We start from the raw sequence: 26,846 nt of genomic DNA, 5'->3' as shown, positions 1-26,846 counted from the left end.
TCGAGTGGTCATAGTGACGGACTCGCATCGCACCCATATCCGCAGCAGTTCTCCGAGGTGAACAGCCTCTAGTCGACGGGACAATGTAGGTAAGGGACTCGCATCGCGAGGATCCAGGTTCGAATCTCACCGTCGCCATAGTGGTGGCCAGCTAACAGTAGGTTTTCTGCGGTTACCAAATTGGAGGCGCGAATGAGAGCTTATCTCCCCTTTAAAAAGTCTCACCACAGAGAGCAACAGCAATACAATTATTAAATGATTACACTTCATTCATAGTTAGAAAAATTGATTGAAGCATTACACATTACAAAGAAATGAACTTTACGTCAGGTTCACTACACATTCCAACATGTACCAATTCGTTAGAAGTTCTGCAGAGGAACATGGACGAGGTGCATGTGTGTGGTTCAGTAGTAGTAGTTCTTCGAGTCAAATCGGGAGCCCTACGTTATTCGAGAATTTTGTTTGTTCCGAGATCATATAAATTATTTGAATAATAAGATAATAATAAAATAATAATAAAATAATTTTTTCATAAATTATTTTCCCACTGAATATGTATTTTTCATTAGTTCTGAGAAATTATTTTTCATTAGTTCTGAGAAATTATTTTTCATTAAATATGAATTTCATAAATCTTGATTACTCCCACTAAAATATCAAATTGCCCCTTTCAAAAATCATATTGCCCCTCCCCCCTGTGGGGCGTGGGCCTCACGTTGGGAAACAGGGCTCTAGAAAATTGATGTGTGAGATCGGCCCGGGTGGGTCCATGTATTAACACGGCAGTGTCTGCATTATAATGTTTCCTCAGTCTCTCAGTTGTTATAAAAATACTTCTATATACTGTTACATTATAATGTAGCGACAGGTTAAGAATTTCAGTTTTAATTGATACTTGAGAAGCGTTGCAAATTAGACGATCACAAAAATTACATTGGCTCTATTGCACATAATTCTTTGATATAACCTCGTGAGATATACATTCCATTGTGTACGCGTTACATATTTCTTAGTATATTTGTCTCTTTAAAAATGGGTTAAATCAATGAATAAGAATTTTTTTATTTAGTATTTTTTTAAGCGAACTTCTCTTGCCGCGGAGTAAGAAAAGAACAGGCGATGTTTCACGACAGACACTTTCGAAAAAGGACGGACGGCACACGCGGGGGTGGGAAGAGCATAATTTCGATTGTTTCAGTTTTCAACGTCGACGATATCAGAGTCGATGTCGGAGCACGAGAGATCGCTATCGTGATCTTGATCGCCGCTCTCTAATCCAGAGTCTGCGGGAGACGGCGGCGAACATTTTTCAGCGGCGTTATTGACGTCGTGGATGAGTAGATGTCTCCTCAAGTCACAATTGCGTCTGAACTCTTTGCCGCAGGACGAGCAGTTGTAAGGCTTTATGTCCGTATGCGTGAGTAGATGAGTTTTCAAATTGCTGCGCTGGTTGAAAGAACGTCCGCAGGTAGCGCACTTGTGCGGAGAATCTTCCATGTGAAGAATCCGGTGCACCGCCAACGTTCTCGACTGGCAGAAACCCTTGCCGCATTCGATGCACTTGAAAGGCTTTTCTTTCGAATGAATGTACCTAGGAAGGAAAGAAACCGTAATTAATTAAAAGGAAGAAATGCTATAATCTGCTATAGGCTATATACAGCATATAAAAAAGTACAGTATTATCCGGACTAATGGTGGGGAAGGGGAACACCGGATAATCGAAAAACATGATTAAACCGTCGGGAGTAAAAAACAAAACAAAATTGGAAAAAAGTATTTATATATAATTTACTTGTTTAAAATATTATACTCATACTATCCGAAAAAATATAATAAAAAGTTGAACTTAATGATTGATAACCACACTAATAATATACTGGGTTTCATTGCTGGCAGAAATATAGTGATCGAAAATGATGAACGTTTGAACGATTAATTATTATAAAATGAAGTTTTGGGCGTTGACACAATTAAATCGTTATAACACGTTATAGTGACGGGCTCGCGATGCGAGGATCCGGGTTCGAACCCCACAGGGGTGGTCGGCTGAAGTTGGTTTTCTGTTGTTCCCAACTTCAAGGCGCAAATGCGAGCCGATCTCCCCGTTAAAAAGTCTCGCCACAGAGAGCAACAGTCCTACAACGATAAATCATTCAATCATAACACTTCACTCATAGTTAGAAAAACTGGTGGCAGATGGCAGCACTACACATAACAAGCATTACAGAGAAACAAAAAAAACTTCACGTCAGGTTTCACTACACGTACACGCACATTCCCGCATCTACCGATTCGTTGGGGGTTCCGCGGGGGGGGGGGAAGGAACTTGCATGTGTGGTGTAACAGTAGTAGGTAGGGCCTCCAAAAAATGGCTCGGGGATCCATGATGTTCTTAAGTCAGCCACCTCGTTGGGCAATTTGCCTGTTGTGGCGTTGTATTTGCATTTGAGATTGTGAGAGTTGTACACTTAAATAGTTGTAAATAGATAGCGTCTGTTTTTGGGCTTTCAGTGCAGTCTAGCATCGAGCACATACAGTCAGTCATTAAAGTGTATATACACACTTCAAAATGCTAATATTCTAACCATTATTGACGCTAGGGATAAAATCATACACAATTACATCTGAAGAGCATAAAACTACGTTTACCAGCTTTTTTATAAATATGTTATGAATCCGTGAGTATATATGCAAATGCTCTTCAAAAGACCACACACAAAAATCTACATACAACAGTAACGTTTTTGTTATGTCTTATATCCCCGTGAACGGGGCCGTAACTAGAAACTGCCACTCCCAAAACCAAAATTTTGGGGGTGGCAGTTTTAGGTGGGAACAAAGAACACCATTACAGAATTATCGAATTTTAAAGTTGTGGGAGCGGCAAAATGTTGTTTGTCCCGGGCGGCAAAAATCCTTGTTACGGCCCTGCCCGTGAATGTGTAAGCGTTAAGCGAAAATTTTTTATCGGGGCTCCCCCCTACAAAAAGTAAGATGGGGGGGGGGGGTAACCTCTAAGACAACAAAATCATGGCCTTGTGAAAAAAAACTCAATATTTTATTTGTTTTTGAAAAATTTCAAAATTAAATTTTTTTTCACAGCACCTAAAGCTGCCACACCCTAAATTTTGCTGCCCGGTGCAGTTCCCCCCTTTAATTCCAGCCCTGGGGGGGTGGAAGGGCTGAAAGTTGCTGGTTATCCCGTATATACGGGGTTCAAGCGTGTACGCAGGAGTGGAAAGGTACATTGCTTTGTTCAGAAATTATTAAGGAGTCGCAAATGATCTCAGACCCTAGGTTCTGGCGCCTATATGCTGGCAACCACAGATAATTTTTTTCCCCGCCACTCCTCACAATATATTGTTTTCTTTTTTTTCGAGAAGTCTTTCAAGGTCCAGTCTGTCAACTCTTTTCCTCGATGCACAGCAAATTATGAAGACGTGTGAGTTTTCTAAGAATGACACTCCTTCGAGACGACGTTCAAAAGCACAGTGCAAAATTTGTAAATTACAAGTTCCAATGTAAATAAGTCAAGGTGAACCGGATGGTTTTACTGCGCTGTCCATCCTTTCTCTTAAAGGGAATTTGTTTAAATTATTTACTCTTTAATGTCAGCTAGATCGTTTTAGGCAAATCGAACACTTTCATTTCAAGCTCTTTGCAGAGCTTTGTTAACATTGTTTATGCCTCTGTACTAAAAATGCAGAAGACAATTGGATGCTATCAGGTAGCATCACAGAATCACAAAACCTACAATAGGCCTATGGCATTTCAGTGGCGAATCGTTGATCCTGGAGGTATACTTTCAATTAGAAAAAGTTCCTAAATAACGTGTAGTACTCAGATATATCATTCATGTTTCAAGGGGTTGTATAGTTATTGAAACAAAAAAAATTAACTTTTTATACAGTCCCTATGTGCCTCAAACCAAATTAAAAAGTGGTTGTCCTGTCTCTCCTGATAGAATCGTTGAATTTTTTTTTTGTTGGCATCAGGAGAGATAGAGCAACAACTTTCTAATCGGGTTTTGAGGGCAGACTGCACAAAAATTTTTGATTTTTTAATTTTTTTAATTTTAATAACTGTACAACCCCTTAGACATATCTGAGTATCTGAGTACTACACGTTATTTGGAAACTTCTTCGAACTGGAAGTATACCTCTAGGATCAACGGTTCACCAGTGAAATACCATACCCTGCTTGCTATGCGACCTGTATATACACTCAGAGGCCAAAAAATCATGAAAACCCTCACTCAAACTTGCCCGTGCAGTACGTAATGAACCGGATTTGCAGATAAAAGTTTTCTTCTGGTCAGAAGCACCAGTTAACGTTGCAATTTGCTTGCTCATGTGGAAAACCAGAAATTTGAGTGACTTTGAACGCGGCATGATTATGGGCGCCAGAAGGGGAGGTTCCAGTATCTCCGAAGAAGCTAAATTTCTTGCCTTTCCTCGTACATTAGTATCTCGAGTCTTCAAAGAGTGACAGCTAAGCCAAAAAAACTTCGAGCGGAAAGCGGAATAGTGGGTGCAAACCACTTATGAACGGGTGCCAGGTGACTGAAACACATTGTGTGCAGCAACAAAAGTGCTACAAGGAAATAAATTGCTGCGCAATACAACTCAGGATCATCGCAAAACATATCAGTACACTATACAAGATGGATCTTAAAACGAATTGGTTGTAATGGCCGGTGACCAACAAGAGTCCCTTTGATTTCGCTGCAAAACTAAAGAAAACTGCTTTTGTGGGCTAGAGAATGCCGAAATTGGACACTTGATGAATGGAAGAGTGTCTGGTCTGACGAGTCAAGTTTTCTTCTCCATGACGTTGATGGCAGATTCCATGTGTGGCACAAGCAGCATGAAGTCATGGATCCAGCATGCCACATGACAACTATTCAAGCGGATGGTGGCGGAATCACGGTCTGGGGAGCATTTTACTGGTGTACTCTTGGTCCTTTATTTCCATTGGAAACATCCGTCAATGCCAGCGTCTACCTCTCCACATCGTTGCTGACCACGTGCACTCGTTTGTGGACATAATGTTTCCCGATGATGATGGCAGCTATTTCCAGCAGGACAATGCATGCTCCCACGAGGCTGGAATTATCTCATATTGGTTTGAGGAACATAATTCAGAGTTTCAATTTCTTCAATGGCCCCCTCAGTCACCTGATATTAATCCAATTGAGCATTTGTGGGACGAGGTTTGAAAGGTCTGTTAAAAGCTCCGAAACACCATCTTCTAACCTGAGGGGATTAAGAGCTGCCATTTCGTTAGCATGGGCAATATTCCTCCTCAACGGTTTCAGCAACTTGTAGAGTCCATGCCTAGAAGACCACCGCGTCATCAAAGCCAGAGGAGGTCTCACACGATATTAGTGGTAAGTAGCAGGTTGTTTCTAATTTTTTGGCCACCAAGTCAATATACTTGTATATATATATACTTATACAAATACAACGCCACAACAGGCAAATTGCCCAATGAGGTGGCTGACTTAAGAACATCATGGATCCCCGAGCCATTTTTTGGAGGCCCTACCTACTACTACTACTACTAGTACACCCCCCCCCCCAACGAATCGGTACATGCGGTAATGTGCGTGTAGTGAAACCTGACGTGAAGTTTTGTTGTTTCTCTGTAATGCTTGTTATGTGTAGTGCTGCCATCTGTCACTAGTTTTTCTAACTATGAGTGAAGTGTTATGATTGAATGATTTATCGTTGTAGGACTGTTGCTCTCTGTGGCGAGACTTTTTAACGGGGAGATCGGCTCGCATTTGCGCCTTGAAGTTGGGAACCATAGAAAACCAACTTCAGCCGACCACCACTGTGGGGTTCGAACCCGGATCCTCGCATCGTGAGTCCGTCACTATAACCACTCGACCACCACAGCGGCCAAATAATAAATAATAATATATATATATACTTATAATATATATATATATTATAATTTATTTATTTTAAATTTAAATGGATTCACGGAAAGCCATTCTACAGATATTTGGTTGTTGTGGAAAAAAAAAGTCTGCATGAGAATCTCGCGCGATAGAAGTGAAACTTCTATGTCCGGGGTTCACAAACAGTGTTCCGCGAAGAGATTGGAAAATAAATAAATTATTTTTTCAAGTTTTTCAAAAACTTACATTTATACCAGGTTGAAGCTCGGAGCTATCTTCCTTTTGGATCAACGAAAGCAAAAGTTTTTAACAAGATAAAATATATCGGAACCCCCCCAAACATCGGAAGTTTTGTTTTTGAACAAAAATGCGTATTTATTCTACCATCGGGTGAAAAATTTGTTTAGTTATTTCTTCCGGGTGAGCCCATGCGCTAAGACGGCTCTGCATCATGGCATCATCAAATCACGAACTTGTACGATTTAAATCTTGCAAGCCGGATCATAGTTTCATATAGGCTCCACCATATTTTCAGCCACGCAAAAGCCTAGTATAGTTAGAAATGAGACTAGTCATCCCATGCTATTTGCTCTTAATTGCCGATGGTCCGTTCACTGCGTTTTCTAGCCTATAGCTCAGAAGTTTTCAACCTTTTTCTAGTCGCGAGCACTGTCTACAGGGTCGGATTAACCATTAAGCAAAATAAGCACGTACTTAAGGCATCACAAAACGTTTTCAAAATGTTTTTTTTCCATGCACAATTTTTTTCTAGCATCAAGCATCCGGCAAAAAATCCTGGAATTTTCAGTTGATGGTATAGTTGAAGACCATCAAATGGATAGCACAAAAGCAGAGAAACTAATAATATTGCAAACTAGAGTTCTAGTTAATACTGAGTTTTTGTAATGATATTTTGTGCGATTTCTATAAAGTAAGTTTTTGTCTTCTCAACAGCATCATAGGACTCTTGGGCAAACCGATTTTTCTGAGATCTCACTACCTAACTAAAAATACCTGCTTACCAATTTGATACTAACTGTCGCAAATTGTAAACAGATCTAATTGTCACGAAGTCCTCGACTGAGTTCATGGTCCCCACATTCTAGAGCGGGGACCCTGGGCTGGGGCTTGTGGCGAGCCCACAGACTAGACTTTTCACGGGCCCCTTTATACTTTATTCACAGCGTGAAAAAGCAAAAAAATTACGAGAATCGTCCAGGACCCCAGGCTAGAGCCCTGCCAGCCCCACCCTTGAGGCGGGCTATGGCTGTGTCCGGATGAGACCCACACATTAAGAGTAAGTCAAGTTCTATAGAATAAGCACGTGAACTTAGAAATGTTCAAATCTTTATGAGTCATTAGCAGATCAACTGCAAGATTTCAGGGGTAATAAATGGGACGCGAATGAGGGATGATGAATCCAGGAGCATTACCTTATCGTTACCTTTCCGAGACTGTTTCAGCCCCTCCTCCCCTTGCGTATAAATCGCACCGGTAAAATAATCCAGAAAACTCGCTGCTGTGTTCGCAGCCTGATGAAATGGGTCAAAAATGACGGTTTTCTCTACGAATCGCTCAGTTTGAAATATTGAAAACTTTTAGTCATATATGAAAACTTTTTTTTCTCTAATTTTTTTCAATTTTTGTAATTATTTTTCTTCTTTAGACCTGATTTGTTGCTCCGTGCGTCCGCATAGGTTACACAGCCGACATCCACACTTTTTGTGGTTTGATCTAGAGCCCCTGAATGAATGAACGCCAGAACTTTGCCACTGGACTTATCCCGTTGCCGTCCGAAACACTTCATTTTGTGTCAAAAAATAAAAAAAAAATAGCGTACAAAATTTGTACATGTTTCCCCGGACAATTGGGTACTGTCGCGATTAACAAATTTTGTGTTGATTGCAGACGAGACGGGGTTGGGAGTTTGAGAAAAAAGTTCCGGGGTTTCGTTAAGACGGATGAATGTACACATATTAGGATGGAGGTATGTTTTAAAAGCAAGTGAGGGAGCCCCCATGCCATCGCACATCTGCAATATAACACTTGCCATATTATATACACAGGATACAAAAAAAACAAAATGAGAATCTTATTGTGAAATATAAAATATCCATCGGAGCGAGTCACCTCGCTTAACAACCTTATTGATGAGCAAATGGGTTTGACAACTTGCGGATTAGAAGCCAGCATCAGTTTTATTGCGTTGAGTTCACTCGCTCTGGGGTGGATTTGATGAAAATATACAAAATAGAAATATTGTATGGGGGAAATGTATACAATTACGGATCACCCGTGCGATCTCGCTTAGCACCTTATTCGGTAAGCAACATGAATACGACAATATGAGTACGTACGTGTGTTGTGGACATGAAATACATGAAGAACTTGAGTAGAGGAAAGAGAAATACGCATACATACATTTATATACATATATATAACTGCCAGGCTGAGTTGTCTCGCTATAAACCTATTTTGATGAGCAATGGGGATTGTCTGGAGAGAGCATTAGCTAAGGATTAGCTTCGATCTTGTTGTTTTGGTTGACTCACTCTGGCTGGTTATATTTATATAAAAAGAAAAAAAAAAGAAATGAATACAGTAGAGTCTCGTTTATCCGACCTTCACTTATCCGACATCCCACCGCAAAAAAAATAAAATAAATAATAATAATAATAATAAAATATAAATAAATAATATATACCCAGCATCAATCGGCAACAAGAACTGCAAGTTGTGAGCGTAGAGTATTTTTTGTTGCTCCCGACTCTACCGCAGCTAATTACAACAGCCAAAAATTGTCGCTATTGCCAATTGCGATGATAACGAAATTGAAGAGCAAGATCAAGCACCAACTGTCGAGTCTCTCCGAATTTAACACAACGACTAAGGCTCTAGAAACTACGATTAAATACGTTGAGCAACAAGAAGAAGCTACAGGAATCGACATAATAATGCTTCAAAGATTACAAGAAACGGCACTCGTCAGGGGAAAGCAGACTACGATCAAATGTTTCTTTAAATCATCAGGACTGAACTGACTGACATCATAAAGGGCTGAACTTTTTAAGTATAACTTAACTTCAGAAGTATTTAACTTCAGAATTTTCTGTAACTGTTTATTTTCTGTAAACAGTCAATTTTTTCTGTTGTTTTGTTGTAAAACATGATTATTAAGTTCATAATGTGTAAAATTTTAAGTTTGACATTTAATAGGCTTTTTCTTAACACCTCCCTATTATCCGATATTTTCGCTTATCCGACGTTCTGCCATCCTGTTTATGTCGGATAAGCGAGCCTCTACTGTATATCTACTCTATAATATAAAATCACAAACTCGAAAAGGCCCCGTTTCAATGCAACGAAAATAAGTGACGATCTTATGTAACGGAAATCAGTTACGTTTTTGTGTTACGGAAGTCGTTTACGATTTTGGGTCAAGTTTTCATTTAACTCCTGAACACATCGGGAACCAGTTGACCTGTAGGCACCAAGTATTGTGCATGTACCCAGAGGTATGTATACATCATCACAGTACTCCCAACACACAGGGTCTGGGTACCCAGGGTGGGGCATTGGACAGATCTCTTCATGGGGAAATTGACAGGTTTCATTTTGAGTCGGGGATGAATACTTGCTTTTCATTGTGTATTGTGCTGCATTGTTTATTAGGGTGCACTGCAAATAATGGTGCATTATTGATTGCGGTGCATTGCATATTGTAGTGCATCGCGTGCTGTATTGCTCATTGTAATGCAGCGTTTAATGCGTATTGTGGTGAATTGCGTACTATAGTGCTTTGCTTATTGCGATGCATCGCATAATGTGCCGTAATGCGAATTGTGGTGCATTGGGTACTATGCTGCATTGCTTATTGTGGTGTACAATATTACTGATTACACACATTACTGATTGTGATGCTTTACGTGTTGTAGTGCACTAGTGCTTATGGTTTATTATGGCTCATTGCGTATTATGGTGCTTTATTTATTGCGATGCATGAGGTGCACTTATTTTAGTGGATCACGTGCCATATTGCTTATTCTAATGCAGTGCTTATGGTGTATTGTGGTTCATTGCGTATTGTGGTGCATTGCTTATTGTGCTGTATTGTCTATGGTGGCGGTGTATTGCCGATGGTGGAGTATTGGGTATTGTGCTGTATTACTTAATGTAGTGCACTGAATATAGTGGTACATTGCTTATTGCGGTGCTTTGTATATGGTAGTGCACTAATTATTGTGCTGTATTGCCTATTGTGGCAGTGTATTTGTTATTGTGGTGTATTGCCGATGGTGGGGTATTGCTTATTGTAGTACATTGTTGATTGTGGTGCATTGCGCTTTGAAGCGCATTGCGTGATGTATTGCTTATTGTAATACAGTGCTTTTTGCGTATATTATGGTGCTTCGCTTATTGCGATACATCGTGTATTATTATCATCATTACGTTTTATGTTGTATTGCGGTGCACTGCAAATAGTGGTGCATTACTATTTTAGGTACAGTGCGTATTGTAGTGCATCGCGTATTGTACTGTACTGCATATTGTTATGTATTGTGATGTGCGCGTGCACATTGCGTGCTGTATTGTTTATTGTAATGCAGTGCGTATTGCTTATTGTGGTGCATTGTTGATTGTTATGCATTATAGTGCACCGCATGCTGTATTTCTCATTGCGATGCAGTGCTTATTGCGTATTTTGGTGCATTGCGTATTGGACTGTATTGCTTATTGTGGTGCACTGCAAATAGTTGTGCATCGCTGATTATAGTGCATTGCTTGCTTATCGTATTTCAGTGGTTATGGCGTATTATGGTGCTTATTGCGATGTGTAGTGCTGTATTGCTTATTGTGGTGTGTTGCGTATTGTTATGCATTACGTGTTGTAGTGCATCACGCGCTGTATTGCTTATTATAATGCAGCACGTATTGCGTATTGTGGTGCATTACGCATTATGTATTGCATATTGCGGTGTATTGCGTTTTGTGCTGTATTGCATATTGTAGTACATCGCGTGCCCTATTGCTTATATAATGCCGTGCCTACTGCTTATTGTGCTGTATTGCTTAATGTGGTGCACTGTAATATGGTAAATTGCTGATTGGGGGTGCATTGCTTAGTGATGCATCGATGCAGTATGTATTTCGTATTGTAGTGCATTAAATATTGTGGTGTATTGTGTATTGTAGTGCATTACGTATTGTGGTGTATTGCGTATTGTTATGCATTACGTATTGTAGTACATAGTGTGCCATATTGCTCATTATAATGCCGTGCCTACTGCTTATTGTGCTGTATATCTTACTGCGGTGCACAGCAATATGATGTATTGCGTATTGTTATGCATCACGTATTGTAGTGCATTGCATGTTTTATTGCTTATTGCAACGCAGTTCTTATTGCGTATTGTGGTTCATTGCGTATTATTGTGCTTTGCTTAATGCGATACATTGCATACTGTGATGCATTGCATGTTGTGCTGTATTACTTAATGTAATGCAGTGTTTACGGCCAAACAACAGCTGATCTTAATGTTTGATGACATTCTAAAAGTACCTCAAGTGAAATCACCTGTAGCAGAGAAAGATTGCGTGAATGGGAGTGAGCTGACTTCTGATAAATATTTGGAACCAACAGATATCAGTGCAACATCTATTAGACGATCAACGGGGTGTCAAACGGAGACAGTAGAAAGTCAACGGGCATATGAAGACACCCCTGCATTTTCTCCACATCACATCAATTCCCCTCAAATACAAATAGATGTATCTGACCGAGAAGCTCGGGATAAACTAGGTAAAAGCATAGGACAATCTGAATCTTTGGAAGTCGAAAAAGCCCGATTTCTAAAAAGAAGAGAGCTTACAGCAAGTATAACCCAGTGGTGGTCCTCGGGCGTAAGTCGGTGTTAGACCTCTCTACACTGCTATCAATAGATCTTGAAACAGGAACTTTCGTAGAGCATGATAGATGGCCAAAAATAATAGGAGGGGAAACAGAGACGGATGATCCGAGTCAATTGCACGACGGCGAAATACAAGTGTGTGCGAGATCTCCCACTATAAGAATATCGACAGAAGGTGTTATAACAACCGAACAGATGATGACCGGTAAGGACAAGTCAAGTCTAGCAACGGTTGAAACAGAAAAGCGGGTCTTTCGGGTGAGAAACGAGCAACCGCGTAAATTTGCAAATACAAATTCCAACGATCGAGCTAAAGGGAGAAACCTACTTGTATCAGCTAGTATGTTAAAAGAAATGATGGACTTGAATTGCAATTGTAATAATATCCAGAGTAGGTGCTAGGATCTTGAACAGTCAGGGCCCCAGGTTTCAAACAGCTGCCCCCCCCCCTAAAAGGCAAGTACGCTATAGGAGCACCGGCTCAGCGCCAAAAGAAGCTGGACTCACGGCCTGAAGATGTTCAGAAATATGATGAACTGTACTACAAATCAAACCATACGAACAAACACCGCCGTCCTGTCCCCGGTGGGCATAGATCATACAGTGAGGTGGTTAGTGGCAAAAGATGGAAACCGTACAAAGACCCGAAAGGCATTACCCAAGAGTCCCATTATGTGCAAAAAACTGGAGAATTGGCATCAAGTAGAGTCTCAACGTGGCGCAATTATGAAGTGGGTTCGACGAGATACGAACATAATCAGGCAAGGCCAGTAAGAATCGTAAATCAGAGAAATTGGCCAACACGGGGACGTGACAAAATTTGGCAGCACAGTCAGCGTGGCTACCAGTTCAGGAACAGCCGGCTTAATAGACCAACCAACGGTACATCCAGCCTCGTTGGAGTCTCCAGCCAAACGACGATCCTCGACCAGTGCCAAAAACAAGAAACTCCTTTCAACCGGTAAGAAGCCGTACTGTAATGCAAAGGCAGCGTACGGAGGTCAATGGGTCCGGAGCACTGAACACAGCGAGGGTTTCTCACAGCTGCATTAACTGTAAGCTCTACAATATGGCATACGAAATGTCAATTAATACAAGCCATAAATGGATGAGCAGCGAATGCTTCAGTCATCTCATTATCAAGGGTCAGCTGCAGATGGCTCGAGAGCAGCGATACAGGCCGCGGCCGTAAGCATATCTATGCAGCATACGATACTGGCCGGAGATTCAAAAACGATATTGATCCTCTCATAATGTCTAATTCTGCTCCGTTACGCATCCTACAGCTAAACACGGATAGATCTAAAGAGTGCACTGGGCATTTAATAACGTATGCAGTGAAAAATGACGTCGATTTACTAGTAGTACAGGAACCATGGAAATATAAAGACAAAATACGTGATTTTCCAGGTCACTGGCCGGTATGGACATCTATAGACGTGAAAAGCGCTATTATTGTCTCATCAGATCGGATACACCCAGCGACTTACTACGTTGGCGATCACTTGGTAGCTATTCAGCTAAGCCTCTCGCACGAGCAACTTGTATTGGTGAGTGCTTACTCTTCACCGTTTTAAGGAGTTGAGGACGTAATACAAGAAATGACGGAAATATGCCACTTGTCACCAGCAATTGCGAAGATCTTCTGCACAGACATAAACTGTCGCTCTTCTCTATGGAGCTACAAGACAACTGACGAAAAAGGGGCAAATAGAAAAGGTGCGATGGCTGCGACGAAAATAGCGGGTGTCTACATAATGCACTCGTGTACGGATTCTGTAAGAGACACGGTACATGGTAAAGTCCAAGTCAAGTTCATATGGTAGGATGGATACATCAGCAATGTGCTCGATTACAAACGGCAGGGCTCAGCCTGGAGAACGAATGAGGAACGAGAATGAGTATTTGAGACTGGTACAACTTAATGTAGATAAATCAATAAAATGCACAGAGAATTTAGTGACATTCGCTCGTGAAAAGAAAGTAGATGTACTGCTGATTCAAGAACCTTGGATCAATCGCAATCAATTAAGGGGTTATCCGCAAAGGTGGACAACATGGTGTTCACGGTTCTCAGCCACCTCGTTGGGCATTTTGCCTGTTGTGGCGTTGTATTTGTATTTGTATAAAGAGTGCCATTATTATTTCATCGGAAAAGTACCATCCAGCCACTTATTTCATCGGAGAAAATGCAGTGGCTGTTCAGCTATGCATTAATGGCAAAGAGTTAATTCTGATTAGTGCGTATGTCTCACCGTATGAAGACTTGGAAGGAATAATAGCTGAATTGGAAGCCATCCAAAAAAAGTCACCAAACATAGACAAACTCTTTGCCGTGGACTTTAACAGCTACGCAACAACCTGGGGATGCCGGTATACGGACCCACTGGGTAGATGCGTACTAAATTTTCTACATTCTCAACAGATGCTTCTTTTTAATAACAGAAAATCTGATCTGATCCGATCTATGTCCATGGACGCTTAAAGGGTTGGCTAGATGTGTCTTTCACAAACTCGCCGGATATCTTGGCGAAAGTTCTCTGGTCAATAGGCGCAGAAGATTCACACAGTTCTCATAAAATGATTCACATGATAATAAAGGGGGAAGAGGAAAGTACAACTTGCGCGCGATACAAGACAACTCAGAGAAAACTGTCCAAGCTGGTAAGATGTATGGCAGCTGACATACGAGAACTCAAAGCCGTATTTGATGGGAATACAACGGAAAGAGGAGCCGAGTCCCTAGTGAACGAGTGTTTTGACCGTCTTCAAAGGAAATGTGATTATATCCTACTAACTCACCAACAGCCGAAAGCAAAACAGCCGAGTTGGTGGAGCCCTGAACTCCAGTAACTCGCAGTAAAAAGACGCGAGGTGAGAGCAAAAGAACGGCGCTTTCTTCGATCTAACGCTGAAGAGAAAACCCAGACCAGACCTATCTACAAGAGTGCAAGAGCCGAATACAAGAGAATGGTGAAGAGAGTTAAGTATGAGGGATGGCGTATATTCTACGAGGGAGAGAATCGACCATTTGGTCAGGCTTATCGCTCAGTGTTCAAGTGTCCCTCCACTCCACCACAGTTAATGATTAACCTGCAAAATAACGAAAATATTACGACTGTGAATGTTGTGAGGAATCAATTGGACTACTTCTTTCCGGACCCGGTTAATGGTCTTCCGATAGAGGAGTTCTATGGCAGATACAGCGAGACGGATGCAGCTATAACAATCCCGGAAGTGGTCTGTTTTTCGAGTTCATTTTAAGGAAGGTAAAATATTCTTGCTTCTCAAGAAGGATAAAAACCCGTCGACTCTTCATTCGTACAAACCAATCTGCCTCTTGGCTACCATCGGAAAGGTGTATGAAAAAGTATTGGTGCAGTGCGCAGTGTTTCACCTGGAACGAGCTCAATGGTTTAGCCCCTTACAGTACGGATTCAGGAATGATCGAGTTCATTAGGCAATCTACTACACACCCAGTCTTTCCGGTGGTCGCCTGCGACGTTGTGATCGCCTTAGATGAGGAGGTGGTGAATCAACAGCCTAGGGATTACTTGCCTTTGTAGGTTCATTTCTGATGGACTCGGTATTCTCCGTCTGATCGGCCCCCTCTGATTTATAGGGCAACTGGGATACCTCGGAATCAGCTAAACGTGAAGGTGACACGTAATTGGCCCCGATGCCGAACCACGTGACCTGAAGGAGTACTCACTTCCGACATGACCCTACCCCTTGAAGCGGAGACCGTTCCTGGAATCCACATTGGGCCGCTTGCGTAGTTCCTGCACCATACCTTATTCTCAGGTGCAAACTTGGGTTTGAGGTCGGGATCCATTAACCCGGTTTCAACAGGTCCAACCTGCTTTTCTTACTCTGTTGAACATCGCTGTACCTGGAGCTTGACCAATTGAGAAGACATGTGTCCTTCGATAGTGAAACTGAAATCTATCAAGCCTTTTCTGGAAAGGGTCACCCTTAATTTTCCTCAACGCATCCAACGCACCTATTGACTGCGGGTGATACGGCGCAGCTCGGACATGGATGACCCCGTTCCTACGAAGGAAATCCGAGAACTCCTGTGTGACTAGTGAACGATGTTGCGTTATCACTGAAGATTGTCTTGGACAATCCGAATCTCGCAAAGAGGGATCGTAATGCAGCGACCGTAGCAGCTGACGATGTCGAGGACACCGGAATAGCTTCCAACCACTTAGTGGCAGCATCCACTACTAACAAAACGATGCGGTTATCAAACGGGCTCTGTTGTGGAAGGCCAAGGTGCCAAGTTTGATAAAGCAACGGAAGCTTCGACTTGACAATCGATGCACGAGCGTAGCAAGTCTTCAAGGTCCTTATCAATGTTCGGCCACCAAACAGACTGTCTAGCCAAGGCTTTGAGAGCACCCATGCTTTGGTGGCCCATGAAGCTCCGACAGCACATACTTCCTGCACCTTGGTGGCACATATATTCTATTCGCACGAAGAATAATGCCGTTTTCCGCCGACAAGTCAATTCGGCACAGCCAGAAAGGACGAATTTCAGTCGTTACACGCCTGGGCCATGTATTTATTTACTTTCAACAAAACAGGATCAGCATGTAACTCCTTCTGGAAATGAAATCTGGTCACCGTGCCATCATCAATAGATTCAAGCAATAATACTACATTAGCAGGCTTTGGGGAACCAATCACAGTTCTCGGCACAGGTAGCCTATTAAAAGCATCAGCATTAGTGTGAGATGATCCTTTCTGATATACAATGTTGTACGAGTACCCTGATAGTACAAGCGCCCATCTCTGTATGAGAGAAGCAGCCATTGGAGCCACTGGTTTAGTCTCAGAAAACAGCCTTTCTAGGGGCTGATGATCGGTTACCAAAGTGAACGTTCTCCCAAGCAGATATTTCCGATACCGTGTAATCCCGACGACCAACGATAAGGCTTCTCTTTCGATCTGGCTGTAGTTCCTTTCCGCTTTCGTCAGGGATCTAGATGCAAAAGCAATAGGATGATCGCCCACAGCTGAAGGATGGAACAACACAGCTCCTACTCCGTACAGACTAGCGTCACACTCGAGACGCACTTCATTATTTTCATTGAAGTGGACCAACAAAGACGTAGTCAATTTTTTCTTTGCTTTCTGGAAGGGCTTTCTCTCCTTCTCAGTCCATTTACAGCATGCGTTCTTATTCAACAAGTTGTACAATGGTGCTAGCATAGAGGACATATTTGGAAGAAGTATTGAATAATACGTCAGCAAACCTATAAAAGACCTCAGTTCATCAGCATTCTTTGTGGCTTAGGAGCCTTTTTAATTGCTTCCAACTTCGTTTGCACTGGATGCAGTCCTTCTGAATCGATTCTATGCCCCAGATATTATATTGACGTCTGCATGAACGAGCACTTCGAGGGATGCAGCTTAATACCAGCTTCCTGCAAAGTACTCAACACTTTGCCCAAATTCCTTAAATGATCCGAAATAGAGCTGCCTGTTATCAGCAAGTCGTCTATGTAGCACAATGCATTTTCATGGCCTTGCAAGATCCATCGATTGCTTGTCCATTTGATCATTTTTGTCGCACCACGGTCATTTTCCGCACACTAGGACTAATTAGACCCCAGGACCTATAAATTGTAGAATTTATTACCGATTCCGAAAGGCAGGCTTGTTTTTTTATACTCATCGAGAGGTTGGTGCGCTAACCCCTCGATGGGGGGGCTACCTGCGGTAGCAATTTTTTCTGTGGTTATGTCGCCGTTTCTGTTGTACCCCTGTGCCAGGAAAGTTTTCTGACAAGGACGAACCGGGTATCGAACTCGCGACACCTCTAAAAACATCCTTTGGTACTTTAGGCGAGTATCTTATCGACCTGGGCTACCGCGCCCCAGAGCTTGTCCATCTCTCTCTGAAAAATTGATGGAGCCGACACTACCCCAAAAGGCACCGTGTACCTGAACAAACCTCTATGACTGTTAATTACTAGTAAGTTCCTGGAAGCTTCATCCAGTTCCAATTGACAGTACTCATCCAATAAGTCGACCTTGGAAAAAGTCAATCCCCCTGAAAGACGAGCGAACAAGTCCTCGACCTTGGGTAACGGATACCTCTCGCGATGTGTAGCAACGTTGGCGGTGAGCTTGAAGTCACCACACAGGCGAATCCTACCGTTCACTTTCAGGACATGGTACTACAGGTGTCGCCCATTCCGATGACGTCACTCGTTCCTAAATCCAAAAGTCTATTTATGTATTTCTTCTACTTTCTTATTATAAGCATAACGTACGGAGCGAGCTTTGAAGAATTTCCGTGTAGCACAGTCTTTTCTTCTGAGACCAAAATTCACATTTTTCAACTTCCCTAGACCCCCCTGAAAACAGTTCTTGATGTCCAAGACGGCCTGCAAGTCCCGTGACGAAGATTTCACGTCAACCTGGATCGTGTTTGTAGAGTCAGCCGGATCAATAGTGCACAACACCCCTAGTTCGCGGATCCAGTTTCGACCCATAAAGATCACGGAACACTGATCCACCACAAGGATCGGAAGCATTTCACATTTGGATTCGTACTTCACAGAAACACCCATCGTGCCCACTATCTTCAGACTATGCCTAGTAAAAGACCTGAGCTTGATATGAATGTCTTTCAAAGGTGGAAATCTACAAATCTCGCAAAACCTGGCAAGAGTTCGAAGTTCGGCTATAAAGGTTGGCACAGATTGTCCCGGCTTCCTACAGCGACAGTTGAATTTGAACCACTCTACGATCTCCGACGGTGCCGGTTGAAAATGATTCCCGAGAACGTCTACCAGTTCAGCTAACGTTCGATCCGCAGGTAAGGCTGGGGACACCAGACTTCTTATCAAGCCATACGTCGACGCGCCCACCAGCGATAGGAATATCGCTCGCCTGCGGACGTCATACGTAACTTCATTCGCGACAAAATACTGACACAATCGCTCGGCGTACTCCGAAAACGGTCCTTTCGCGCTGTCGAATTCTCCGACTACACCGAAACTTACCTCACTAGAGCTTGCTTCTATCTTATTCCTGTCCCGCCGAGACGACGATTTTCAACTCCTGCAGAATGACGTTGAATACTATCCTCGTCGCCACTGAAACGTCTCTCACTAGACATTTATGAGTCAGACTGAAGGAGCATTCGGAATTACACAATAGCATAAATAAGCTTTATTCCAACATTAGTACAATAGCTACGGAGAAACACGACCGACCGCCTTGACCGCCAGAACTCGAATCCTCACAACAATCGAACGGCTCGCGCTCTCTGCGCTGTTGCCAAGTCATACATAAATATAGCATATATAACAAAGAGGCTAGCAGAAGATTTGAGTGTTGCAATGAAAGAGATCTATCAAATTGCCAATTTCATAAGAGCAAGAACCGTTTCCAAAAGCAAACGCTGTTGTGTGAACTGCGTTTGTTTTGGATAAGTTTGAAAAAAAAGTTTTACTTCCATTTCCTGCGCCCGGGGCCCCGACTTCTAAAGGACCCCGAAAAACTAAAACTCCACACTTTTTTCTAATTTAAGGGGCCCAATACTTTCTTTTGCGCCCGGGGCCTCGACCGACTTTAATCCGTCACTGGAGCAGATTACAACTAGAACATGATATGAGATGCTGCCTATCAAAAATACACCAACAGTTATGCTAGGGCAAGGATCACACTGATGTAAAGGTAGGTTTTTTGTTTTTTTAAGTTATTTCATAAAATATTTTGATTCTCTCTTTATCCGTATTATCTGTTTTCTTGCACTTTATTTTGCATATCTTCCTGTTTTATAAATCAGTGATTTACTATCTTTAGGAGACCGTGGCCCAATATATTAAATTTATATGAGTCAAGCTCTCGGCCTCGAAAAGTCGTACATAAGAAATAACGGAAGATTCGTTGTCTTACGAACTGTGTGACTGATGTCCTGTCCCGACCGTTGAGAAACACTACTGTAGATAACTTTCGTACAAATCCACTTGTTGTGCCACCGACAATACTAATATCCAAAATTGAACATTTCAGTAATAAGTAGGGTGATGATATGACCCGTATTTTAATGTATTTGTGGCCTTCTTAATTGTCTGAAATAAATTTGGCACATTCTGCAACCAAGCTTACTTGATTTTTAATATTCTTCTACTGAAATCGAGGATAAAGACTATTTTCATAACTTATAAATTATGCTACGATGATTACCACCATAGATCTGAATTTTCATTTCAGATGTGTGTTATGTTCAATATTTTTACAGGGAATTCAAATTGATAAAAAAAATTACATTTTATTCTACCGTGATTTCAGGTAGCTCTTTATTTTGCATCCATTTGCAATTTTTTCTATGTTCGGCGATTTTTTTTTTTTTTTTGTTGAGAATTGACGATGTCCCATTTTTTTCTCAATAAAATATGGTCAGTCAAATAATAAGAAAAATTAAAGAGCATTTTGTAATTAAAAAATTGGTCCATGGGTCGCGAACTTGATAGTGTTGTTGATTTTGAGTTGTGGCTGAAAGAGGTTAAGAAACCCTGCTCCATAGGCTGCAGGAATAGTGTGGGAACACGTAGACACACTCATTCCCACTCCACCCCACTCACCCATCATACTAAAGGGGATGTTCTACAATTCCAGCGGCGTCACGGGCGGGGGGGGGGGGTAGGGAAAGGTCATAAACTGTCTTTGTCCGACTCAAGTTATTTACACGGCCGAATCCCCCCCCCCCAGCCCATCTGCTTGTCGGAACATATCAGCTTTTCTATGTGGAACCGGTTTGGAGGGAAAAAAACTTTCATTTTCTTTGTGATAGGTCTTCTTTCTTTTTTCTCGTTTCACTTTCTGTGATAGATTTTCTTCCCTCACAAAATTTCACTATTATGTCGCTAAAGAAATCTCATTTCAAAAATAAAACACCACCTGAAAAATAGAACCTACCGCATATTTTGAACCCAAAATTAATATAAGATCGAGTCGTTTTTTTTTTAAGGGTATTATTACGAGAGAGAGATGAAGACGATGATGCTTCACTCACCTGTGATCTCGAAGATGGTCTTGCCTTCTGAAAGATTTGTGACATATGTCGCAAGTATACGGTCTCTCGTCTGTGTGCGTCCTTTCGTGAATCAGCAAATTGTACGATTTCGTGAACCTTCTTTGGCAGAATTTGCACACGAATTCTTTCCGGGGACGAGAAGTTGCAAAAGGATTGCCGTGGTGATGCTCATCTCGCCGCTGTTGGATGCAGGATGAAGGCCTCCTTAGTTGAGGTACCGCCGAGTCGGCGGATGCCGTGAACCAAGCGTTAGTTTGGCCAAATGTCTCGAAAAGTTTGTCGCTGGCGATAGATGTCGTACACGGATATTCGCCGTTCATAGACGATGAATCGGCTCGACTGACGTCAGTCATCGTTGCGGACTCGGCCAATCGGCTGAAATCGAATTTAATGGAACGTCTCATTTCCGGATTAAAAAGAGGCGATACCGCGTGGGGGAAATTTTGATCAACGAGAGGATAACAGTCAACCGCTGGGGGTGCACCGACTTGGCACTCTCCAAGGAAAGACGACTTTTTACGTCCTTCGAGACTAAGAGCACAATGCGATCTCGGAAACTGTCGTTGATCCAGAATCTGAGGCAAACAACGCATCGTAGATTCGCCATCGTCAATGTCCGACCCCAGCGTCCAACAGTGCATGTCACAAACATTCAATACGAACGGATGCTGCCCGTGACGAGCTGCTACTGGCCAGAGAATACGCTGGTTCGAAGAGCCGCTCGAAGGAAGATTGTGTTGTTGATGATACATCATGTGTGACATCAAGTAAATCGACTTCACTTCATATCGTCGTGCTTTTCAGCGTAATCTAGACAAAGACAAAAAGGAAAAATGAAACGAAAAAAAGCAATGACACTTCCCATCCATTTTCTTGATCGAAAAAAAAAATTTAGAGCTACGTATTGACAACTGAAGAGTCACTTTTCTCAAAATTCAGTTAAAGGTATACACATAGAAGCTATACTCAATGAAAATTCAAAATAACGATAATTGCCTTAACGATATTACTCTCTGGTCCCGATTCATAGTGTTGATATACTCTATCAAGATGTTTTTTTCCGGTTTCGTTAAGTATCGTTATTATATGCGCTTGTTTCTTTGCATTGTCTGTATTTAAGAGGCGATCTTACCTCATGGTACCAAATTTAACATTTTCGTAAGTAGTGAGGCCAAGGGAAAAGAAATTTTTCCTGACAGCTTATTAATGGTAAGTATAGTAACTTGATATCTCGTGTTAACGGACAGAGAAGTTGGTAGAAAAACGCGAAAATATAAGACCAATTATATACCAAGTAGTATTGCTAATTGCAATTACCAACAACGAAATCGCATACGTATGGCGTACGCGTATGTCATACTGCGTCGACATTTGAAGAGAAATTACATAGACGAGTAAAATCGTATATCTTAGTCTTAGTGTGTAAATGCAGTCTGTTGAAAATTGGTTTACTATGGTTTTTCAACTTTGAGGAGCGAATGCGAGACCCCCCCCCCCCCCCGGAAAAAAATCGAGTAACAGACCTCACAACATTTACATTTTATTCTGAAAAATAAGCAACAGAAACGACACTTTCTCTACATTGTATAATCTTCATTTGCACAGGCATACGTTTCCAAAACGAGCATGCCTTTACATAAAACTACATGCAGTTCTTGTTTCGGACATTTTATGACAGGGCCGATCCCAGAAATTTTTCCACCTGAGGCGCATATTTTCCGCCCCTTGGATACGACTATCTGAAAAGAGTTTTCTTTCTTCACGTCTATTATCCTAATACAGTGGTTCCCAAAGTGTGGGGTTGCGACCCTATGGAGAGGAGCGGAACACACCAATGATTAGGACAGTGGCTCCCTTACCGTGACAACGTTTATCCGTGGCTGTCCAGAATAGTCAAAGAAAGAACAATTCAAAGCACTTAATAGACAAACATTAATATCAACAGCTCGCCGCGATGTCCTTGACAAAGGTTGGCGACGCCCCAGCAGCCGTGACGCACACTTTGAGAAACACTGGTCTAATCCCATAGAAAAGACACAGGCAATAAATAGCCCAAAAATTTAAGGTTCTCGGATATAGTGTTATGTATAATGTTTCTCGTAATATTTTGTTCTATCAAATTACAATAGGGCAATAAGTTGGTGCAGAAAAATGGCGACTTATTATGGCACCTTGTTTGCAAGAAGGAGTTCGTCAGAATTCCTATAACAGGCTGAAGGACAATTGTCAGCAGACTAGTCAACGTTCATTCACGGTTTCCCAGAACAGCCGAACAAAGAACCACTTCAAAGCAACAAACAGGCACAGGAATATCGCAAGCTCACCGCGATGCGCTTTTTGAGGATTTACGGAAAATTCACCGCTGGGAAAAATCACCGCCATGCAATTCACCAGTAGGAAAATTCACCGACAACAGTTCGATGCGAGTCAGAAATCGAGGAAGTGAGCGATTGAGTTACTGAGTCAGTGAGCGAGGGATTGAGCGAGTGAGTGATTGAGTGAGTGAGCGAGCTACTGAGTCCATGAGTGAGTGAGTGAGCTACTGATTTAGTGACCGAGATACTGAGTCTATGAGAGAGTGAGTGAGCTACTGGGTCCATGAGTGAGTGAGTGAGCTACTGAGTCCATGAGTGAGTGAGTGAGCTACTGAGTCCATGAGTGAGTGAGTGAGCTACTGAGTGGATGAGTGATCTAGTGAGTAAGTGAGCTTTTGAGTGGATGAGTGATCTAGTGAGTAAGTGAGCTACTGAGTGGATGAGTGATCTAGTGAGTAAGTGAATGATCTAGTGAGTGAGTGAGTGAATGATCTAGTGAGTGAATGATCTAGTGAGTGAGTGAGCTACTGAGTGGATGAGTGATCTAGTGAGTGAGTGAGCTACTGAGTGGATGAGTGATCTAGTGAGTGAGTGAGCTACTGAGTGGATGAGTGAGAAAGTGAGTGAGTGAGCTACTGAGTGGATGAGTGACCCAGTGAGAAAGTGAGTGAGTGACCTAGTCAGTGATCCTAAAGACATGGTGGATAAATGGTTTTAATAATGACTTTATTAGAAGAAATTGAGATGATTCGGAAGAAATTACAAATTGCTGTTGCACAAGAGAATATATTCAATAATTCCATCAACTCTATATTTCACTCAGAATCTTCTAACGAAACGTTAAAAGGAATAATAACAGAGAATTAAAAGATAATAAAGTAAGTGGATACGCGATGAATTAACTCCCTTAAAATGCTTAAAATCATCTCCTGTTATCACAATGATATTATAAAAAACATTGTTGATCATCAGTAAGCAATGGATTATTTTTTCATGATGAACTAGCTGTTACCAGCGACTTCATTGGTGTGGATTCTGCAATCTCAGATTTGCTCAGCAATGATTCCCCCTAAACCACTTCAACACCTCATGATCCCCATGGGTGATGAACTTTCAGAAATCCCGTTTTAGTGCGTGTCTACATCTATATACTGCATATAAAATAACATGTCCCGACTGATTCGTCATCGCCGAGCCAAAACCACTCTGAAGCTATAAATATCAAATTTTGTGAATAGTTTTGTTTCATGACTTGAAGACTGACTGAGAAAGATTTTTCCATATTCGACTCATAAGGGGTCATACGTTGGAATCACGCCGAGCGGAAACCGCCGAAGCCATAAATATGCCATTAGGTCGATATTGTAATGCATACAATATAACATATAACAATCAGATTTTTTAATCATTTGTGACACTACTAGGTTAAAACTAACTCACTCACTAGGTCACTCACTCATTCAATTACTAGGTCACTCACTCATTCAATTACTAGGTCACTCACTCATTCAATTACTAGGTCACTTACTCACTCACATACTCATTAGGTCACTCACTCACTCACTCCTCTCTCAGTAACTCAATCGCTCACTTCCACGCTAACTGACTCGCATCGAACTGTTGTAGGTGAATTGTTAGTCTGTGAATTTTCCGGCGGTGAATTTTCCTAGCGGTGAATTTTCCTAGTGCTGAATTGCATGGCGGTGAATTTTCCTAGCGGTGAATTGCTGGCGGTGAATTTTCCGGACACGCTTTTTGAGAACCAATAGTACACAAAAACGAGCAGCCAAAACATTTTTGAGCCGAAACAGCATCACGCTAGAAATAGGCCTATCTCTAGTACTGTGTTAGCCGAAAGGGACATTTGTCGGAAGATGAACAAGGAATTCAAACTTGCTGAGGCATTCGGTCAACTGGAAAAATGTGTGTGTGTGTGTGTGAGATAAAGCGTGAAGAGATCGTTTACAAAGAAGAGAAGGAACCAAATTTTTCAGAAGCCAGAGCCTCAGCAGAGACCTGAACCTGAAGTACCAGATGGATCAATTATGCGATTTCAAACCAACTCCCGAAGGATGGATGAAACTAGAAAAGATATAGTCCGACTATGTTCGGTCTATCTGTAGAGACATAAGGGAATTTTTGGAAGCGCAGGAAAGGAAGTGCATTGAGATGAATTGAGCATTGAATAAGAAAAGAGTTGAATAGAGCATTCCAAGAGTATTGCATTTACTTGCGCCTTTATTTACCCACTCGTGTTTTCCCCTCAAAATGATTTCGATGCGTAAAGATATGTGCGAAAGTGAAAACAGCGTCATAACAAATCTGTCATAAAAAAATGCCTCCCTGTTCGGTTGCCTGCTCACTTCATGCGCAGGTCGTTTCGCATTAATCGGATGCTGCGCAACACTTTACACACAATTGGAATTTTTCTCTTCACCTCCCATCTTTCTTGTTTTCCAATCCTTAACTTCTAGATTTCGCCACAGGGATTGCACTGATATCTGGGCAAGTGCAGGTTTTCGACGTGAATACGTCGTTTAAATCATCTAACGATACCTTGTATATATCCCTAAAAAGTGTAACGAAATGCTTTAAATTCTCATATCTCACAAAGTTTGCAACGTAAATCAAAACCAATGATATCGTTAGATGAGTATTGCAAATACCAATCTGATATCAATCCAGTTTTAATGCCTTTTTCTGTCTGGGCACCAGGCCCACTATCCTGATTCGTAACGAAATTGTTTTACGCTGTTTTGGAATGCATAAGATGAACATAGATCTTGTTGGGAAAAAATTACACAAAATTATAGAATTCAGTGATAACAGATTACTTCAAGTTTGATTACAGAACTAAATATGTCTCATCGCACTGTAACGGCATATAAAGACGCATTCACGTTTAAACTTCCGGCTTATCAACCAATTTTTTTTCTTCCTTTTTTTTTGTCTACCGATATCTCACTTAGAGCTATCTCTCTCCATTAACAAGTTAAAGGAGGAATGGAGGAATCTTCCCTATTGAATAACAAGCAAGCCGAAAAAATGTTGGTAAAACTTGCAAAGAGGCAGAAAAAGCATTTTTCATCATACAAGGAAAATGACAGTTTTCTGCACCTACTTGCTGGAAAGTGACAAGCCCGAGACCTTTGTTATCAAAGGGATCGATCTCCAATCCTTAGATAAAAATATTATTCTTTCTTTGCAGCAGCGTCAGAGTTAAAAAATTCATGACGTCTGTGGACCAGTAGGATATGAAACCTACTGGTCCGCAGACATCATGACTACTATTTCACCAAACACCAACTCTGGCTATATCGCTATATTGCAATTTGCTGCCATTAATGAGATGGGTTGGAAATGAAGGCGCTGTCTATCGGTGGTCGCCTCAAGTTCGTTAGGGAAAATACCTTATCTATATCCTCCCTCTAGTTCAAACTCAGGACCGCGACAGCAATCTTCACGGTGGTAGACGAGCATCTTCCCACCACGCCACTCGGGCAGACAGACATCATGACTGGTCCGATAAACGAAATTCATTCTGAATAATACATTATAACTATTTTGTAAATATTTTATCATTTAAAGGAATGGTATACTCCTAAGGGGTGCAAAAACCTGGACAAAACACTTAGAACGGCAGTAAAACCTTCGATT

At 41.6% G+C, this 26,846-nt stretch overlaps 1 protein-coding gene across 4 annotated transcripts in view; it reads right to left on the bottom strand.

Annotated features, from left to right (window-relative positions):
• Nucleotides 1–942: 942 nt before the first annotated feature.
• LOC149083243 (uncharacterized) overlaps nt 943–26,846 on the bottom strand; it is a 151,491-nt gene continuing 125,587 nt past the window's right edge. For all 4 annotated transcript variants that reach the window (XM_089236926.1, XM_089236928.1, XM_089236927.1 and 1 more), the window contains 2 exons: nt 20,854–21,684; nt 943–1,594 (listed from right to left, as the gene is read on the bottom strand). In XM_089236926.1, the coding sequence (XP_089093052.1) occupies nt 1,198–1,594; nt 20,854–21,638 (1,182 nt within the window). In that variant the 5' untranslated portion in view covers nt 21,639–21,684 and the 3' untranslated portion in view covers nt 943–1,197. The remainder of the gene's footprint in view (nt 1,595–20,853; nt 21,685–26,846) is intronic.

This window comes from Pholcus phalangioides, unplaced genomic scaffold (assembly GCF_987345545.1).
Source record: "Pholcus phalangioides strain wild (caught in Gottingen) unplaced genomic scaffold, Ppha-v1.0 ptg000009l_1, whole genome shotgun sequence".
NCBI lineage: Eukaryota > Metazoa > Arthropoda > Arachnida > Araneae > Pholcidae > Pholcus > Pholcus phalangioides.
The sequence above is the reverse complement of the archived record's forward strand: the minus strand, read 5'-3'. Positions and strand labels throughout refer to the sequence as shown.